This window comes from Acyrthosiphon pisum, chromosome A1 (genome assembly GCF_005508785.2).
Source record: "Acyrthosiphon pisum isolate AL4f chromosome A1, pea_aphid_22Mar2018_4r6ur, whole genome shotgun sequence".
NCBI lineage: Eukaryota > Metazoa > Arthropoda > Insecta > Hemiptera > Aphididae > Acyrthosiphon > Acyrthosiphon pisum.
The window spans coordinates 119,885,749-119,905,670 of record NC_042494.1 but is presented as its reverse complement, the minus strand read 5'-3'; the positions used below and the strand labels follow the sequence as shown (position 1 = coordinate 119,905,670).

At 31.1% G+C, this 19,922-nt stretch overlaps 2 protein-coding genes across 3 annotated transcripts in view; both read right to left on the bottom strand.

Moving 5' to 3' along the window:
- The window catches only part of LOC100166088, a 73,933-nt gene that overhangs the window by 48,284 nt on the left and 5,727 nt on the right, over positions 1-19,922 (bottom strand). The window lies entirely within an intron of this gene.
- Positions 19,308-19,676, bottom strand: LOC107882607. Its single transcript, XM_016801206.1, has one exon. The coding sequence runs from the start codon at positions 19,674-19,676 to the stop codon at positions 19,308-19,310; it is 369 nt and encodes a 122-aa protein (XP_016656695.1).

Sequence of the window (19,922 nt, the reverse complement as noted above, 5' to 3'; positions counted from 1 at the left end):
GGGGCCCGGGGTGCTACTTGGTGTATAGCACCCTGGGTCAGTCCGCCCCTGGTTACTGATAGACAAAAGACATAATAATAATAATATGCATCTATTCTATCTAAAAATATCTTTACTATACAGTATATACACAGAATGTATGAACGGTAAAATGTAATGTGTTAACTATAAAAATATGTTTTTATTAAGTATGTTTTTGATACTGTAATGAAAAACTGAAAACACTAGAAACGTTTTTTTAACAATTGGTCTGGAGGTGGAAAAAAATTGGCCTCTTTAATTGTTTGCACACCTTAAAAAAAACTGAAATGGCGCCCCTGCATCGCACTAATTTTAATGTTCGAAACGGCGAACTTCGACTGGATCGATTTTAGACAGCAGTCATTTAAACACTCGACCTCGACGATTAACGGAAAACGACAATATCTGTGCCTATTCGCGGGTCTAAGGTGATGGACACCCGATTTCCATTGAAGTCTCATCGTCGATGAAAATATTGTTATCCACTGACACGCTGGCCCGGAAGTATAAAATATATTCGCGGGACGGTAACGCGTGGCTGTAGTTATAATATATTTGCACACACACACCGTTGTACACGTAAACCCGCGATTTTCCAATTTTTTAACCAGCCCCCAGCTAGGAAAATAGGCAAATTACTAAGGGTGGGGGGGAGATTATCAGTCCCCTAATATTTTTTTACAATTATAGTAGAATACTGTCTACAACCCGTAGGAGAAAGTTAGGAGAAATACATGCGTAATGCGTAAAAACTATTAACTATTAGTAGGTACAAAAAAAAAATGCCCACTTTAATTATTGATGCCAATATATACCGAACGGAATAATTGCACTCGACGGTTTAAAAGTCCAAACTAGTTTCTATTAAAATATCGTATGCAATCGGTCCCGTACAATTTACCAATACATAACGTGCACGCGTCCGCTGACCCGACGGATTTATTTCGTCGGAACAATCCGTACATGCTGCAATATATTAGAATAATATTATATATAGCCACAAATCCGTAATGCACATAGTATAAAACATAGTATGATAGTGACGAGTATTATCGTACGTTGTTCCCGCAAGTGTCTATTTAAAATAATATTATAATTTATACAACCCACACAGCAGGCTTGGTAGGTACTTACAAATAGTAATTCTCGTATCATCGTTATTGCTATAAATAATTTATAATGTATATATTTAGAGACGTATGAATATAGGTCACGAATTACCCCGAGCACCGCCGCACCGCGTGATACATCGCTCGGTCGAACGGAATGTGTGCAGATTTATTAAGTAGTCTACATTATTATATAGGTACCTATATACATAATATAATATACGTTTTTTGCGCGCCGATCGATGCCGACGATCGTCGCTTCCGATTTGAGTCGATCGGAAGGACGTGAAACCCGTTACGTTCGCTTCGGACTATATATATATTATAATTATTATCGTTATTCATACATTATACATTGTTGTTGCACTAATATCCGAGTAGTATTATCATATTACGCGTTATTGCGCGTTTGGTCAGCGACCGTTTTCGTTCGGCGGTATTTTTTAACGGTCCGACGATGGCTTCCTGGTCTCCACTTTAATAACATGCACTGCAGCCTGCATCGACGTATAGACTATAACATTATAATCGCACACCTGTTGTAGGTACCTATGTATTGACATATTATATATTATTAATAGAAATACGTAAATACCTACACCTACCCAGCACTTGTATGCGGCAAAGAGACTATAGGTTACTGGACTAACCAGTTAGTCGCATGATCGTACAGCCCATAGATATCTGGTGGTGGGAGGGGAGACATTTTTCGTAAAGAAAAAAACACTTTTTGCACAATGTATAATAATATATACAATGTACGTACACACTGATTTATTAATTTTAGATTCTGAGTGGAACGATGAATGTATTGATTTTACAATTATGTGTGTTTTTTTTTTTAATTTTTTAATTTTAATTTTAATTTTTGTGTCTGTCATCAACTTTTAGGACAGTAAAAGTGCTTGGATTTTCTTCAACAGTACCTTTTCTGATAGGAAAGTGAATCTAGTTGGTACTTTGGGGGGTCAAAAGTAAAATTTTTCTAATAGTTTTCAAAAGCGTCGTGAAAAACAAAAGAAAAATTAAGGAAAAACGGGAATTTTTACGCAAAAGATGTTTTCGAGAAAATCGATTTTGGTTTTTGGTGTAACTTTAAAACAAATAACCGTAGATACATGAAATTTTCACTGGTTGTTTATATTTCCATTTTCTATGCATGATAACAATTTCAAAATATTTTGATTTGTTTTGAGCTGTTTACGGACAATTTCAGTTTCCAATTTAATTAGTTTTTTTTTCTATGAATGTCAATAAAACTTTATTTGTTGAGTAAAAATACTTGAAAATTTAATACAAGGCTCCTACTATATTGTTACAATGACATTTGAAAAATATTAAAAATCCTTAGTCACAGTTTTTTTTTATTAGTATTTAAAGTTTAAAAAAAATTGACAAAATATGGACAAATCACGAAAATTACCTAATTATTTTGAGTTTATAATTAGTAAAAATTTTTCTTTTTAGAACTAAGATTTTAAAATGTAATACAAGATTCCTAAAAGGATAATCTACCTTTATCAAAAAAAAAAAATGTCTATAAGAAACTCAAATTAAATTTTTATGAGAGTTTGAACTTCATATTAAAAATAAATAAACATAAACATATAAAATAAATAAACATATTAAAATAATTCAAAGTCACATAAATGGTAAAAGATTGTCGTATTCTGGTTCATATGGTTTCAGCCCAGAAACTAGCTACGTCTTTGGTGTTGTCGTTTGCATTCATAACATCATCTTATGTGCATGAGCAAGGACAGATTGGGCATTGCAAAATATGTTTCATTGACTGTTCCATCCCACATTCACAAGTTGTAGGTGTTCCTTCAAGTATTCCCCATTTCTGGGCCATTCTAGTTGATTTCCTGATGGTAACGCTTCGCTGGGGACCCATCTTTTGTCTCTAATTTGGTTTGTCCATTGCATAACTCTTTCCTGTTCCTTAGTTGTTTTTAAGCATTTCGTCATTTTTAGGAAACTGTTTCTTGATTTTAGCCGGAAATTATTTGCTTCAATAATCAATTCCATGCATTGGATGTCTATCATCTTTCGTCATCTTAGTCCTCTCCCAATCTGCTTGCACTGCCCTCCTGATTGCCGGTGGTGCAATTCCAGCAAGTACATATATTTCTTCAACTTTGGAATTTCTTAGACAACCTGTCACCAGTCGGCACGTTTCATTTAGTGTGACATCAATTTGTTTTGAGTGGACAGATCTCCCCCATACTGGTGATGCGTATTCGGCTGTTGATAGGCATAATGCCATTGCAGTAGTTCTTACTTCTTAGTGTATGTGGCTGGGCTCCCCAGCAGCTTCCCATTAGTTTTCGTAACAGTCCGTTTCGTGATGATATTTTTTTCTTTAGCTTTTCACAATGAGTTCGGTATGTTAAGGACCTATCCAGAGTTATTCCTAAATATTTGGGATGTTGGGTATTTTCGAGTTCTATACCGTCCCAGATTACATTTAATAGGCGGTTTGCTTCCCTATTCCTCAGATGGAAGGAGCATATTTGGGTTTTCGCTGGGTTTGGTCGTAAGTGATTTCTTTGGTAATAAGTACCAACTTATTTAAGTGTCGTAGTTATCTTTTTTTCCACCATTTTAAAACTCGTGTCTTGCACTGCAATAGCGGTATCGTCAGCATATATGTAGTGGTTTATTGGTTGGTGTATATATTGAACATTGTTGGTGCTAGTACACTGCCCTGCGGTAGATCATTTTTAAACTTTCTCCGTCTACTGTTTTTGTCGTTATGGCTTACAAAAAACCTCCTATTACTTAGTAAAGTTTCTATTAATTTTACGAAACAGAAATCGTGTGTGATTTTATACAACTTGTATGTCATTATTCTATGATTTATCGTATCATAGGCAGCTGTTAGATCTATGAAAACTACACCTGTGATTTTCTTTGCTTCGTAACCGTTTTCTATTGTCTGGGTTAGATTAAGAATCTGTCCTGTGCATGATTTGCCAGGTCGGAATCCTGCCTGTTGTGGTATTAGCTTTTCATCCACAAATGGGATTAGTCTATTGAGTAGAACTCTTTCGAAAATTTTGTCCATATGACACAGTAATGAAATAGGTCTAAAATGTTTTGGGTCTGCAAGGGTTTTTCCCGGTTTTGAGAGTGTGATTATTTTGCTTTTCCTCCAAATCTTAGGTATTTTTTGTGTTATTCGAATATTGTTGAAGAGGTTAAGTATCCATGTTTTTGTTATTTGTCCAAAATGACGATTACATACTAAAAAACCTGGAATAACTATTTTAGTTATTTTGTTGTGATTGTATAATATTATTTGTGGGTATTTGAAACTTCTAAAGTATACTATTATATATCTATGATAGTACCACGGTTTGTTATTGATGTATAACGCGTTACCTAATGGATATTGTGATATGATTAATTTGAAAATTATTAATAATACTATAGATAAGTATACCTATAATATGTATGTCTAATATCTAGACTGACAAACCGTCTCCGCTCAGAATCGTTTTTCTTATACAGTGATATTATATTATTTAATTCAAATTTAATACTATCCATTATACAGTGACCCACTTGTAACCTACTGTACAGCAGAGTGACATCCACCTACCCACCTTTTTTAATTGAAAATATATATTTTACATTTCGAAAATGTACCTACCTTTCTGTACCTATAACATTATATTATTATTTATTATTACTGATGCAAATACTCGTTTCTAGTTTTATACCTTTTAGAATTTGCAATTGCAGTAGGTATAATATACTTTATTTAGCTACTTAAATAGTTAAATGTAACATGTAGATAGGTACCCTAGAGTTTCTCAGGTTTCTCTAGTCTAAACTTAATTCATGTTGAAATTATTTATAAAATTCCTAAAATCTGGGGCGGCCTTAGAGTGCAGCCGCTTAACTGACTATAGAAAAATATTTTTTTTTTTTGGTTTTTAATATTCCTGTCCCCACATAACCACAAATAGCGAATGATAAAAATCTATCACTGTTAAAAAGCGTATATATATTATAACACGTTGTCTGTGCTGAATAATCTGCGAAACTTGGAGAGCGCCTTTATACCTTTTTCGCAAAAGAATGCGAAACCAACGTACGGGATGTTTTTTGGGGTGCGGGCGGCCTTCGTACAATAGCAGCCTTCATTTCGGTGCCTCTATTGTACATGTAACGTATTCACTGTGCGTGATTTGCGAAAAAAAAATGAAATAATCTGGACACGCCTATATAATATCGGACGGCAGTACGAATTGAAGGTATTACTGTCGATTCTCATAAAATTGATCATCTTGACGGTAGGTATAATATAAAATAAATACCTTATACCTCCTATATAGCTACCTATAATATACCCGCGTAAACGACTTCGTCGAGCTGCTCGCGTATTTCAGTATATTACTGATTTTTGCCATTTTTCTTATTTCTTTTATGTATAATACGAATACCTGTATATAATATATATTATATGTAATTGTACGTATCACATTTTTCGAATTTCCGAGTGACTTTCACGTTTTATATCTCGACGATGATTGCGATTGGAAATTCGGACGTGAAATGTGCCGCGACCGATGGCCGATGTTTTTTTCCTTGCACTTACATATAATATATATATAAAGGTAATATACGCACTTATTAAATGTGCTACATATTATGCTGATATAATGTGTAATATATACGCTAACATGATGCATGGCGTTTTGAAACAAGCTTAGCATTGTGGTTTTATCGTTTTAGAAACATTGGGCAGTTTCATATTGGTATAGGTATCTAAACATAATAATATGCCGTAGCTGCGACCACTTTGAAACATAAGTATATGTGTGTATTTATCACTTTAGATGAAAGTGCGTGTGAGGAGGCGGCTCCTTCAGAAAACGTTTAGAAACAAAAATATTGCCGTTGCCGCGGCGGTAATGCGATATGAAAGTGATAATCCAATTAAACAACACAAGCAACGAGTGGCCAAGAACTGTTCTGTTCTGGTGTGTAAAAGACATTGCCCGCGGTTTTTGTGCGCGATAAATCAAAACGTTCCTCAAGGTTTTATATAGGTACTTTTATCTTAATTTTTAACAGACAGTTCAGTCATACAAAAACGAACCTGGTCGTCTCGACTGAAAACGATTTTACGACATAGCAGAAACTCGTTACAAATTATTTTATAAGTTTTAAATGTCACTAGAACGACGTATCATATAAAAGAATAATAATAAAATAGGTACCTCCACTATAAATATACACGAAAGCGGGGATATTTTTTTTATAACTATTCAATGGCTGGATTATCAGTTCAAATAGTTCTTAATGTGTACAGCAAATTACATTTTAATTTGTATCTCAAAACGGTTCAATTTTACTCTTCAACTATAAACATAGGTACAGATTACACGTTTACTTGCATTTTTTTTTTTAGAATATAAGTAATAGGTGCATTTTTAATATTTTAATAATCTTATAAGAAATTCAACGACACCGATGTTCAAAATTCAAATAAATTTATAAAATATAATAATATATTAATACTTATTCAAAACACAAGATATGTATAACTAAAAATATTATATTATTCAATACATAGATTACATAGGTATTTATCAGTTAAGTACCTACCTATACCATTATGAATTATATTATGTACCATTAAAATATATTATTTATCATTTACGTACAAAACCATTTCACTAAATCAATTTTTTTTTTTGAAATATTATTTAAATAAAATATTATAATATTATAAAATATTTTTTAAACTATAGGTAGCTGGTACACTGTATAGTAAAGCGGCGTTGCGTTCACAGTGAAGCCGTGAAGGTATATATTATACTATATACATATCGGTGTTGATGTAATAATTTGTGAACACTTATGAGCTATTACGCTGTTATCAACAGAAGAATTCCAATCGGTCACGGCCGTGTCCGATAAACATAATAAACATCAAAGAAATTCGTACGTACCTATACAGAACAAAAGATCACTCCAGTATTCTCTTCTCGCGGGAAAGAGGGAATTGATATAGTTCCCTCCGATCGACATTCTTCTACGGATTTTGACCCAAAAAACAAATAGTTCACAATTATTGTTTTCTATAGGTATCTACACGATATTGCGTTTAGCGTACGGCTATTGATATATTATATTACCGGCCAGATTATGGTAATGCGTTATAAATAAAAACGTCCATTGGTCGAGTAAATTGAAAAAATCTAAGAATAAAATAAATCGTCTTATACGTCTTATTATTACGGGGTTAAAATAAATAAATTACAGTATAATATAAGGTTATACATTCATAAATTGTGTTCAACTGCATGAGTACCGACTGTTAACACATATTATATAGTAAGAATTCCGATGTGTTCTGTTATAGTCTATTAATTTTACGCTTATAGAATCGTTTTTGATTATTTTTGGGAATTCATAGGTATATAATATGTATATAGTATAATACCTATATATAATAAGACTTCTCGTTTTTTCTAATTTTTTTCCTCGCGATTTTTCACATTATACTCCCAACTCCCGACGCGAACAAACCAAAATCCCACGTATGCTATGTGGTACCTACTGTAAAAAAAAAACGTAACCGTTACAATTCTTTTACACCGGAAACAGGATTAACAAAACAAAAAATGAATCCATTTCCAGTGAAAGCCCTCCAGTGAATTTATTTAAAGCAATTATTTCTCAAGTTGGTTCACATAGGTCCAAAAATGTATATATAAAAAGTTATATATTGTGTGTAATGATTATATACATAATACATAAATTTATTATTTGACTTATGTGTTTAAATTTTGTTCCTCAAAGTTCTTCTTGTTAATATTATAATGGTTATTAAATAATTTTACTACACACTTAACACGTAACAATTAAAAAAGAAGAACACATTTTATGATAATAATTAATTTCAAGTTGATGTAAATCACGCTTTCACCAGGTCACGTAATGTCGTCGCTCTGATTACGACACGCCGCACCACCTGCACCGCCACTGCTGTATTTCGTCTCATCATAATAATCTTTTTTTGTGTTATAATTTCCATCCGGGCGCATATTCATTACAATATATTATTATACAACAAATACAGGTTAACTCTGGCACATTCAAATAGAATAATAAATTTATTTTATTCAACTTGTACCTAAGTAATAATTTACCTGTACTCGCGATATGCCATTTATTTTAATGCTTACCTTATATAATTTATTCAATTATGTATATAGTATTACCATTGATTATACATAGTACTATGTATAATCAATGGTATTACCTACAAAATTATACATATTTTCATATCAAGCAAAAAAAGTGTCACCGCTGAGTGGTTTCTTTTTAACAGCCAATTCATCAATTCATGCTAACCATATACTATCCGCTTTTACGCTTATTGTATAAAAAAAAATCGTTTATAGATTATGTATTTCCTATTAAAAATAAAAAATAACACTACTATACAGTTAGCTATTTAGCAAATGAAAATCGTTTTTATATTGTTATGAAGAAGTTTATTTACGATTTTATTTCCTAATTGACTTTTTAATATTTACCTATTTATATAATAATATTATAATGCACTTTAATTTTAACCTAGGTAGTACAATACCTGGTGAGCAGACCATAAGATATAACTGTAATCGAGAGCAAGGTCCTATATAGTTTCTACAATTATACTACATGCTAGTGTACACTAAGAAGTAAAATATAATGTATATGAGCCCAATTGAAGATAACAACAATAAAATCATCTTATTTTGCAAATATATTGATATGTATACTACACTTAATCTAAGAATACCTATGTACTTATTCATATGTAGCATTAATATTAAACAGTTTTGTAAGTTAATAACCTAATAGTTGTTGAAGCTGTATCAAGAATAATATATATATATATATATATATATACAAACACTGGCGTAATAAGTGCAGTACATTTTTGATGGGATAAGACATTATAAATATTTTTTATAAATTGTTTCTAAAAATATAGAGATGAGTGGTGACGAGATGACCACGTCCTTGAGTCCTTCTACCCTTCAAATAATGTATCAAATATATATCTGTACATGTAAGCACTGCAGTCTTTGACATTTTGTGGAAAAATTAGTGAAAATATATCAAGTTTGTATTACTTATGATATTACCCAAATTATAATGTGTATAAGTATAACTATTAAATTGTACCAAAGTTGTACAAATATACAATATACATATTTTAGTAAATACACAGACAAATAATATTGAATAAGGTCTAAAGCTTAAAAAAAAATATTTTGCAACTTGTAATATAATTAGAGCTTAAAGCAGCTAGGAGAGCATAATTAAATCCATGCCCCCAATTTAAAATTACGGGGGGGTGGGTCAAAACCTACTTGACCCTACTTCTGATTACGCCAGTGTCATAATATATTATTATATATGTATCAACTGCTGAATAATATCAACACGTAAAGTATTTGAACATCACATTTAGTCATTTATATCTACGAGTAATCAAACTGAGTTGTATAGGTTTACTTGTAATTATCTTTAGAAAATCCAATAAAATGTTTACAACTATTAAGTTTAGTAAGTGCGTTTAAACGTTAAAACGTATAGCTAATCACGGCAAATCGTAATCGTAAAAGATTAAAAAAATAAGTGGGCGCAGTATACTAAGATCATATCTTAGTTCATGGGTAGGTCTGCCCTGTAAAAATAAGTATAGGTACTTATGGGTCACCACGTATAGTACCTGTATGGGTGCTTAATGCATATATATACGCAATGTCTTAATACAATGCGTTTATTGTAAATACCATAACATTTATTTGTTTTGAAAAAAAAAAAAATATGAACAGTTGGAGATTAAAACTAAAACTCGTAAATGAGTCCGTGAATTCTACTATACGCAAGTGTTATTATTTAAATTATTATAATATTGTTCGAAACAATAATAAATGAATTATCATAGAGGACATAATAAATTATAATGCGGGCAGATATTATAATATTATACTATGTTACAGTAAATGTAAATCCCAAGGATTTTCGTGTAATAGATCCGTGAAATATGACTGAATCGTCTATATTTCCCATATACCTTTGCTCACGATTACACGCTCAGGTGTGCACGGAAAGACTAATATAACCTTCCCGTTTTGTTGAAGTCGAACACTGCAAGACTTATATTTGTATACACCACTGTATTACATGCACGCACGTCTGTATCGTTCGGAGTCTGGAAATGTAAAAATCAACACAATTTTCTAATACGTATAGTTTTACGACATTATAATATTATCGGCGTACAATAAATAGGAAGGCGACGTTACTGCGCACATTCTATAAACAGTGATGAGAACATAGCATTTTTATGATAATAGGATCAGTAAAATATTTAGCTTTATTGATATATAGGTAACTTTAAAATCTATAGGTACTGCCCCACAGCCGAGGAAATGTGCTTCAAGTATTTAACATATTTTATTGGACGGACATAATATTATATAAATATAAAATAAAATCTGTTAAAAAAAATGTACAAACGAGGTATAATGTACCGGTAAACACATAATTATTCCTCGTAGATATAATATATAATTATGTATTATTCAACTATATAATATTTTTGCCATTTTAGATACGATTTTGTTAAGGTGTTCTACATAATATTATTGCAGTGAATGACGTACGAATTTAATAATAGATCATTATCCTTATCGTCGTTCGACTCGAGATCTTTTAGAGTTATTTAATATACCTTAATGTTCAATCGAACGCATGTAGATAAACTGAAATTACTTTAATATTGCAGTGCGTATATTATACAGTATTACAGTCGATGTTATCGTTTGAATGTGTAATAAGACTACACTGCAGCACTGCAAAGGTATAGTTGGTACCTATAAGCAGTGAACACGGCCAACCGTTAAGAGATATTCATAATATAATAATTATGCTCTCATTACTACTATAACACAATACATAGGTATATAGGTATATATGCAGGTGGTATATATAATATGTTACAAAACAACGAAACAGTTCTCATGGTTAACTATATCTGCTGTAGTGGTGTGCAATAGACGCTGTAATCCGACTAAACCAATATATGCTGCAATAATATATTATACGTGTATATTAAAAAATGTTTATTATACAGTCGATCAAACTGAACTTATAGGACGCATGCGTTTCTGTAGACTACGTATACACACACATATTAGGTAGTTACATGTACCTATATAGTATATATATTATATAGTGCGGTACAATGGTATTGTGGACCGTGGTGATTTTATATTATGAAGCAAAAAGCAAAAAGAAAAACGAGAACCCGTTCCAAATAATATAATACAATATAATATAGGTAATAATTGGTTTCGTGTACAAGCGCGGGTTATCATCAGAGATATTTCTTATTTTGGAAATTCGTGCCGACGGGTATTGTTTCCTGTCCGCGGAGAAATATACCTGCATACGTACACCTAAATACAATGACGTTACACGCATAATATACACCTACTTTTGCATTACATAAAAAAAAAGTTAAACAGATAGAGTGTTGTTATTATGAAATCGCGAAATGATCACGTCTATAACAGGAGATGAGAGCGATCTCCGATAGAATCGCGATCAACCAAAATATAATGATAATTAAATGAATTTGCAAGTATCTGCAGTCATGGTTATACACACTATAATTATACCATCTTATACGAAGTAGAAGGGCCATTTTCAGATAGTCAAAAGAATAATCTACTACATTAAAAAAAATTCGCTATATCTACCCCTCATTTTTAATTTAGCATCCACAGTAGCGTAGTACTGTTAAATGATAGTATATTTTTACATTTTTTTCGTCAATAAAAAAATCGTAAATTTTTTGAAATTGAAATTGGTATTGTTATATAATATGTAACACATCGTATATTATGATCGTTTATACTTTGGTAGAAGAATCGTAGAAGAAGGCTTCACCACTCGTTTAAAAATAACATGAAACATGTATTTTCTTATTTGTTGTTAAAATATGCTATTATTATACTTAAAATATGCAAAATAAAAACTATTTGATTTGTATCAATATATATGATTCGATTTAAGGACCATTACTAACTAAATTTGTAGAAGGACGCTGCAAAAAAAAAACATACCAATGCATATAAATCCCAGCCCTAATGATAAATAATAATAGTCTCCACAGCCGTCGGACCCGTGGGATCCGATGCCGCCGGCGCGGCGCGATAAAATATAAAATTATGTGAAGCGTTTCGGCCGGCCGTCCGACGAGTACAGCTATACCTGTATATAATACATAGGTATACGCATTATCATTTTATGGCCAAGGAGCAAATGGCATCGGTTCGTAAGGTTCGTTTATATATAAATGTATTATTATTATATTATAGCGGGCGGGTCAGGAGAAAAAACACTAAAAAAAAAATAAGCCACCACTGCACCCGTCGTCGTAGTCGACGCGACCTTGAATTCCAATCGCGGCACATATACCTCGTACGTACCTCGGGTGTTGTCTGCGCTGTACTCCGGGGGAAGAAGACGTGTCTATAACGACAAAAAAGCGCTCCGATGGAAGACTTTTTCGTTTTTATCTCTGATGATTGATGCGCGTCAGCCCCCCACAACACCCAGCCCATCCGGTGGTCGCGTTGATTGATGACTTTTCCCCTCCGGGCAGAAGTAAATCGAACGAGACGAGGGGTCAACGGCGGCGCGGTGGCGAAGATTCGAGACGCAGATACTGGTGTAGATAGTAGACCTCGCGATAGATATATTATAGAGACATACGCGAGTCGTATTATTCGAACTAGTAGGTAGGTACACCCAAGTCATTCCGAACACAACGATTTGTAATTATACCTATGACGGACGCCGCCGCCGCCACGGTAGATGTCGGGCGATTTTTAATTGTTTTTTTTCCTGAAGGTCGCGTGTTGTGATTTATAATATAATATTATGGTTATAAAAGCGAGCGGAAAGCACACACACGTACACGCCTCGTCGATGCCGGCTAAAAAGGCTCTCTACTGCAGAACGCGAGATCCTGTAGCTATTAAATATTATTCGATCCCAAATTATGTTTTACGACGTGGGATATTTGTTTATACACTTCCGTTGTGGGTTGCAGTGGTGATCTCTAACCGCGATTGTTTGTCGTCTCAACTCCCGAGAGATCCATAAAATATTAGAGATTATACGATGTTTGAAATTTTGTTATAGCATTAAAATGTCATTTTTTTTGTGATACTCTGACTTCTGAGTATCCACTATAATGACAAAAGTTTGATAAATACCTATCAAATTTCAATTACACATAACTGATCGGAATATCGGATTAAAAAATGAAATAAAACAAATAATATAAACGCACACAACAATTCAATAAAAACATTTAACATAACAAATAACTTATTGCTATAATAACTCTAATAACTAATGAATACGCGTTATATGCATTGATTAAAAATACAATTTTGAATTTTGTATCCATAACCATAATGGTACGACTCGCAGTGGTGACTCCTAAAATAATAAATATTATGTCGATTTTTTTCGGTTTTTTTATAAACGTACTGCTGTGCCCATAGAACATTGCTCAGAGCAGTTAGTGATAATATTGTTATTCGGCAATAAATCGCATCGCGTTAATTTTAAAATGGCGTGCTTAAACGGTGTATCGCATTAGCCATTAGGTGTAAGATGAATGTTTTGTTCGAATGCTAACCGTAATACATACATTAATTAAACCATACATGCGGATAATTAGTTAAAATGTATCGTCAATTTTAAAAGTAAACACATTATAATGTATAATATGCATTTTGCATAATTTATAGTAAACATTTCGTTAAAATCCAGTTTTAATATAATAACTTAAAGCCGTTTAAAAACACAGTATAATAACTAATAAGTAAATCTAACCTACCGATGTATTTAAATGCTCATATATTTCATAGGAATTGTTTGCTTTTTTATTCATAAATCACTAGGTATAGGTACTAAAGGTTATATATTCGAAAAAACATGTGTTTTATTATAAATCTATTATTAGTTATCTTATTAATATTGCCCTAAATTCTTATAAAATTATCATTTATCGCTTTATACGGTACTAGTTTTATTTTTTACGGAATATTAAGTTTTTACTGTTACCATTCAGTGTAATAATTACTTTCTAAGGCCAACTTGTAGCTTAGCGTATCTATGTAAGTTATAATGTTTACCTAAACCTCCGCATCACACCAGAACCACGCCAATAGAGCTATATAAAGAGCTGCTGTCGTCCCTCGTCAAACGTTCAAAGTAACCATTAACCTGTGTAATAATATGGCATGTCAATTTATGATAACACGTTTAATAAGATATGTATGATAAATAATTATTATACTTTGGTACATTTTCGTTCATTTATAGAATTACATAATTCGTGTGACTTACTATTGTGGTTACTATTGGAATCTGAAAATTATGTTAACGAGTCGAACGTAATTTATATGTCAAGTCATAAGCTACGAAAAATGAACTTGAAATATTAAAAAAAATACCAAACATCGTAAAAAATCGTGATGTTTAGAGTTGGTTGTCATAAGAGTATAAGACAGAAATAATAGTCCAAGGTGAACAGGTATCATAATAATTAACATTTATCAACTTCGAATAAATTATATTAAAAAGCAAAATATAATAAAATAGAAACATTTTATTAATCATTTAATTTAAATGATTTATAAATGGATTGTTCTCCCTGTCAAATGTACCTATAAGTTTTGCTAAAATAGTACCAGCCAATTTAGATCATTCAGATGTGTCACAAACTTTGTTAATTCTATCTTCATATGACGTGTCGTTTTTTACAACAATTTATTTTATATAGTACCTAAATACTTATTTATTTATTTTTATTTTTATCTTATTAAAAGCTTTAGCGATAGTGATTATTAGGTACCTATACAATTTTATTATCAAACTATTTTTTATTAATGTTCCTGTGTATTTAATATTCATTAAGTTATAATTTTTTCGGTTTGTCGATTCAATTTGAGTCCCAGAATTTTATATAGTAATTAATAATTGGTCGAGTTCGGGTATAATGTGTTTTTTATTTATAATGTTTGTCCGACGACAGGGTCGTAGACACGGGGGAGGGGATAGAGGGAAAGCTTATAATAATGTATTATATAATATGTAATTATTATGATAATTTCCACCCTCAGCATATTAAATTCTTGTTTACGGTACTGGTAGATGACACATACTTATAAGTTATAACTTATTAACTATTGAATCTATAGGTAGATATAATTCGTATATATATTGTAATTTTCAATATATGTATAACTGTAAAGGTACATATTATATTATAATTAATTTAAATAATAACTAAATTAAAATCTTTAGGCTTATCTAAATTTTGCAAAGTAAAATTTGAATTATTTTATAGTTTATTTGCATAATACCTATTATTTCTCGGTTGTAATTAGTGTAGGTATAATTGAAAAAAATGTGGCGTTGGATAACATGAATTGAAAAATTAACCTTAAAATTGCATGTTGTATTTATTATTCAATCTAGAGAAGAGGAGTGGTTATTACTTATTAATCTTAATCTTAATTATTCGGTTAATCTGGTAGTTATTACTTATTAATGAATTATTCTATAAAATATGAATAAACATCTGGTATTTGTATTTAGTTAAGTGCACAATACAGTTATGGTGATTGATCACGAACTATTTTTGAAACCAGGAATTAAACTTTTAGACTATTAAACTTCCCCCAGGAGGGGGAAGTCACACAGTGGCCCCGGAGATCTATAATTTACAGTATAAAAAAAGGGGTTCTCATTTTAAAAACAGAAGTTTGTATCTCCACTGACACTCCTTAAGGATTAGGAATTTTAAAAAATCTCAAGAAGTTGAAAATATATTCTTTAAGATTTAAGTACCTACCTATAGTTATATTAAATAATTCCAAAAATCATATGTTGAGTAACCGTATTATCAAAGAAAAATGGTGAGAATATGCTTGGTGAATCATCCTGTAAATAATATTGATATTTTTATTTAAAATACACTAATTTATTCCTTTTTGTACCAAAATTACCAACGTTTTACGTTTTATTGTAAAAAAACAGAGTATTGGAAACAAATCACTATTTATAATTAATCGAAGTAAACAACCATTATTATTGTTTACTTTATTCATAAAGACCCACATTTCAAATTTTAACTTGTGACAAATACAATTAAAGTTAACAGAACGGATCGCAAAACGTTAATTCCTAGAATTATTTAGTGTTTACTATTTAATTGTTTTAAAGGTTTTTTTTATTGTTGTATTAAAATTTACAACATTGAAAATAATATAATATATCGTATAGGTATATATGTGTTTCAGTGTTTGGTTCCAAATGAACAAAATATTTGGTATGGGCCAAAATAGGAAATGTAGGATTGGCTCGTGTTATGGAATAATGACTCCGTTGCATTATTATTATTATTTGTTTCCCCGAGGCGCTTAATGTGAATAGGTGATAGGTACCTATACTGTATATTATTATAATATACATGATGGGCTAACTACTGCAAACAATGCATGTGGCCTGTATGTGGGTCGTTTTCAATCAGCTTCATTCATGCGTTCAATAGTTTTAACAATACATCTTTGGTGGTTATGTTAAAAAAATAATCCAACATTAAATAAAAAACAAATAGTTAACAGCAGTTAGAAACCACCAACAAGTGACCCACCCGAGTACACACACACACACACACACCTAATATTTAACTATATGCAGACAAAGTGCACCAAATTGTATTTGGAATGTCGTTTTTATTTGTTATCGATAAAATTACGGTAATAATTGAATACATCAGGATTTCTGTTTTATTAATTGCCTATAAATTATTAATAACATGGCATAGTGAGTATTTTTTGACTCATGTCCATTTCGATTATTGCTACGCATTCGTGGGCGATTACACAGAATCTTTTTAAAAATACCAATTTTCTTACTTTTCGAAATGAAATTACCGACAGCGGCACTTATGTTTTAATGGAGAGTATGATGGGTGGTTTGGAGAGCACGCCGGTGCTCCTAAACATGTTCAATGGGCGAGTCAAGTCACGCGTTCAAGATATACTTATGTATTATATATATATGTATATATTTTATAACGAAAATATGGGAGTAAAATATTAATTTATCTTCATATTTGTGATTTTAAAATTACATGTTTGTCAAATAGTAATCATAGTAATTCAAAAATACAAGAAATAACAATGAATTTCTGGACATTTGTAACATAAAATAAGTCTTTAATAATTATTAAGGTACATTATAATTTACAATCATAGGTAAGTATGAGACTAGTATGAGTCGTAGGCAGTGTTGGGAATAGATAACTAATAATTTATCTAGATAAAGATAAAGATGACTGTAATAATTTTTATCTAGATACAGATAAACTAAATTTTATCTAGATAAATATGAGATAATTTCATGTTTAATTTTGAAAATATTCAGGATACCTACTTGAGTCTACAGGTAAAAAAAAATACATAATTTAAAATTTTTAAAGCAGAGGACAGAGATCGTACAGATCGGTTAAGCGATAACTGAAATACCGGGAATTCTAATAGGGTTTTATAAATATTAAATTGTTATAAATTACAATTATTATAAGTTATAACATTATTATGCTTGTGAGTCCAATATCCATGAATGTTGGTTTATTTTTGTCGGTTTAAAACAATTATTATTTTTCATACTTTGTACACAATTCTATGAAACGGGTATCAGCTAATGAGACCATCATCATTCGGTGGCGGCCCAGCGGGTAGCAGGGATAGATGTTTTAGATTTTGCTATTTTTAGTTGTTCTTACAATCTTACCTACTACATGCCCATTACATATTTCTATTTTTGGGTTTTCTCTTTGTTTACGATGTAAAACTCCAGACTAACAATAAATATTAAAATCATGGTATTATAATGCATATTACTAAACATGTTTTCTATGTAATAGGTGAAAAATAGAAAAATGTAAAAATAAAATAATAAAAATATTTTAAATTTTCAAATTTTCTTTTAGTTCATTTAAATAAATTATCTAGATAATTTCTCATAGATAACTAGAATTTTATCTAGATGAAGATAAAGATAACTGAGTAGAAATTTATCTAGATAAGATAAAAGATAAATAATTTTTATCTAGATAGCTTATCTAGATAAATTTATCTAGATATTTCCCAACACTGCTAATGATCGGAAGGAATAGCCAGTATAGATACGTAGAATCCAGATAAATGCAATGCAATATATATTTGGATATTGGATATATGATATTTCAATACTTACGTTTTCGTTAAAAATGATAATAATATAAGTTTATAATCAGGTATAAATTCCACAATATTGTACATCTGTCAATTGTAGGATAAACCTTCAGGTTAACTCATATAGGCTTGGTTTTCATGAAAAATGTATACTTATTAACTTATAGGTCAAATATCATTCTTTACTGTATTTATATAATTTCACTTTGAACAAAACGCGTTTAATTGAAAATAATGATACTTCATATTTTTCTTAGAATAGTTCTAATTAAATAAAAAAAACATGTTTTATCTACTTATTACATAGAAATGGATTTCACTTATGTATTGAAATCCTTTTATAATTCCTTTGATCTTAACCTAAGTATACATTATACATATTGATATTATTATATACCTACCTATTAAATTGTTATGCTTGGAACTTGGAACTCAAAATACAAATATTATAGACTAGCTGATCCCGTGCACTTCGTTGCCCTTAAAATTTTGTGATTGTTTAAATCTTTTTGGATGTAACTTGCAACAGTAAGTGCAATTCAGCCACCCTGGTAGACCATTGTGAGATGATACATTAAATAATACATTTGTTGTAAAACGTAACTTTTAATGCCATTGACATATATATATATATATATCCGTACCCGCACGGCGTTGCCCGTGAAAAGAATTGCAAGTCAAATACCCTTTACATTTTTATTATTGTTGTAAAACATAATAACATGTATCGAATGAAAAAAAATTATACTATAAACAATTTTTTATTAATCGTATATTGAAAATAAAATAAAATAAAATTATATTGAATCATATATCATTAAACTTATTGGGTTAGAGCTTCTCTGTAAACGATATTTGATGTTGTTTTATTTTGTGGCAGCAAAATAAATTGATTATCAGCAGATCCAACTCGTGATAGGCCCACATACAGTTGGCCATGAGTAAAACATTCCTTTCGTAGGTCGATCCCTACTAATTCGAAGGTTTGACCTTGGGGCTTGTTAATAGTCAACGTGAAAGATATTTTCACCAGAAATTGAATCCGTTTAAACGGGTTTGGCAGATCAGTTGGGATCATAGGTATCCTCGGAATATGAGCTAGCTGACCAGCTGCTGGGCCGGTAATAATGGGTTTAATCAGGTTTTCATTGACAAAAGAGGTCAAATCATTTGTATTATAGTGATGTGCCATTGTATATGTTGCATTGTTTTCTGTACGAACTGAGGAAGGTAATCCAAAATGACTTTATGAGCTTTTATCATTTAATTGCAATAGTTTATTTTCGATTTGTATCAAACCTTCGTTATAAATGTCCTCACTATATGGTAAGGCCAAGTCTTGATTTTGTTGTCTGATTCTGTGTCTGATATCTTCACAAAGATCGTCTTTGAAATTGTCCCATAATTTTAATGGTTTCCGATGGCTGACAAAATAAAA

Coding starts and splice junctions, on each gene's coding strand:
- LOC107882607 (XM_016801206.1), bottom strand. CDS start 19,676: ATGGCACATCACTATAATACAAATGATTTGACCTCTTTTGTCAATGAA.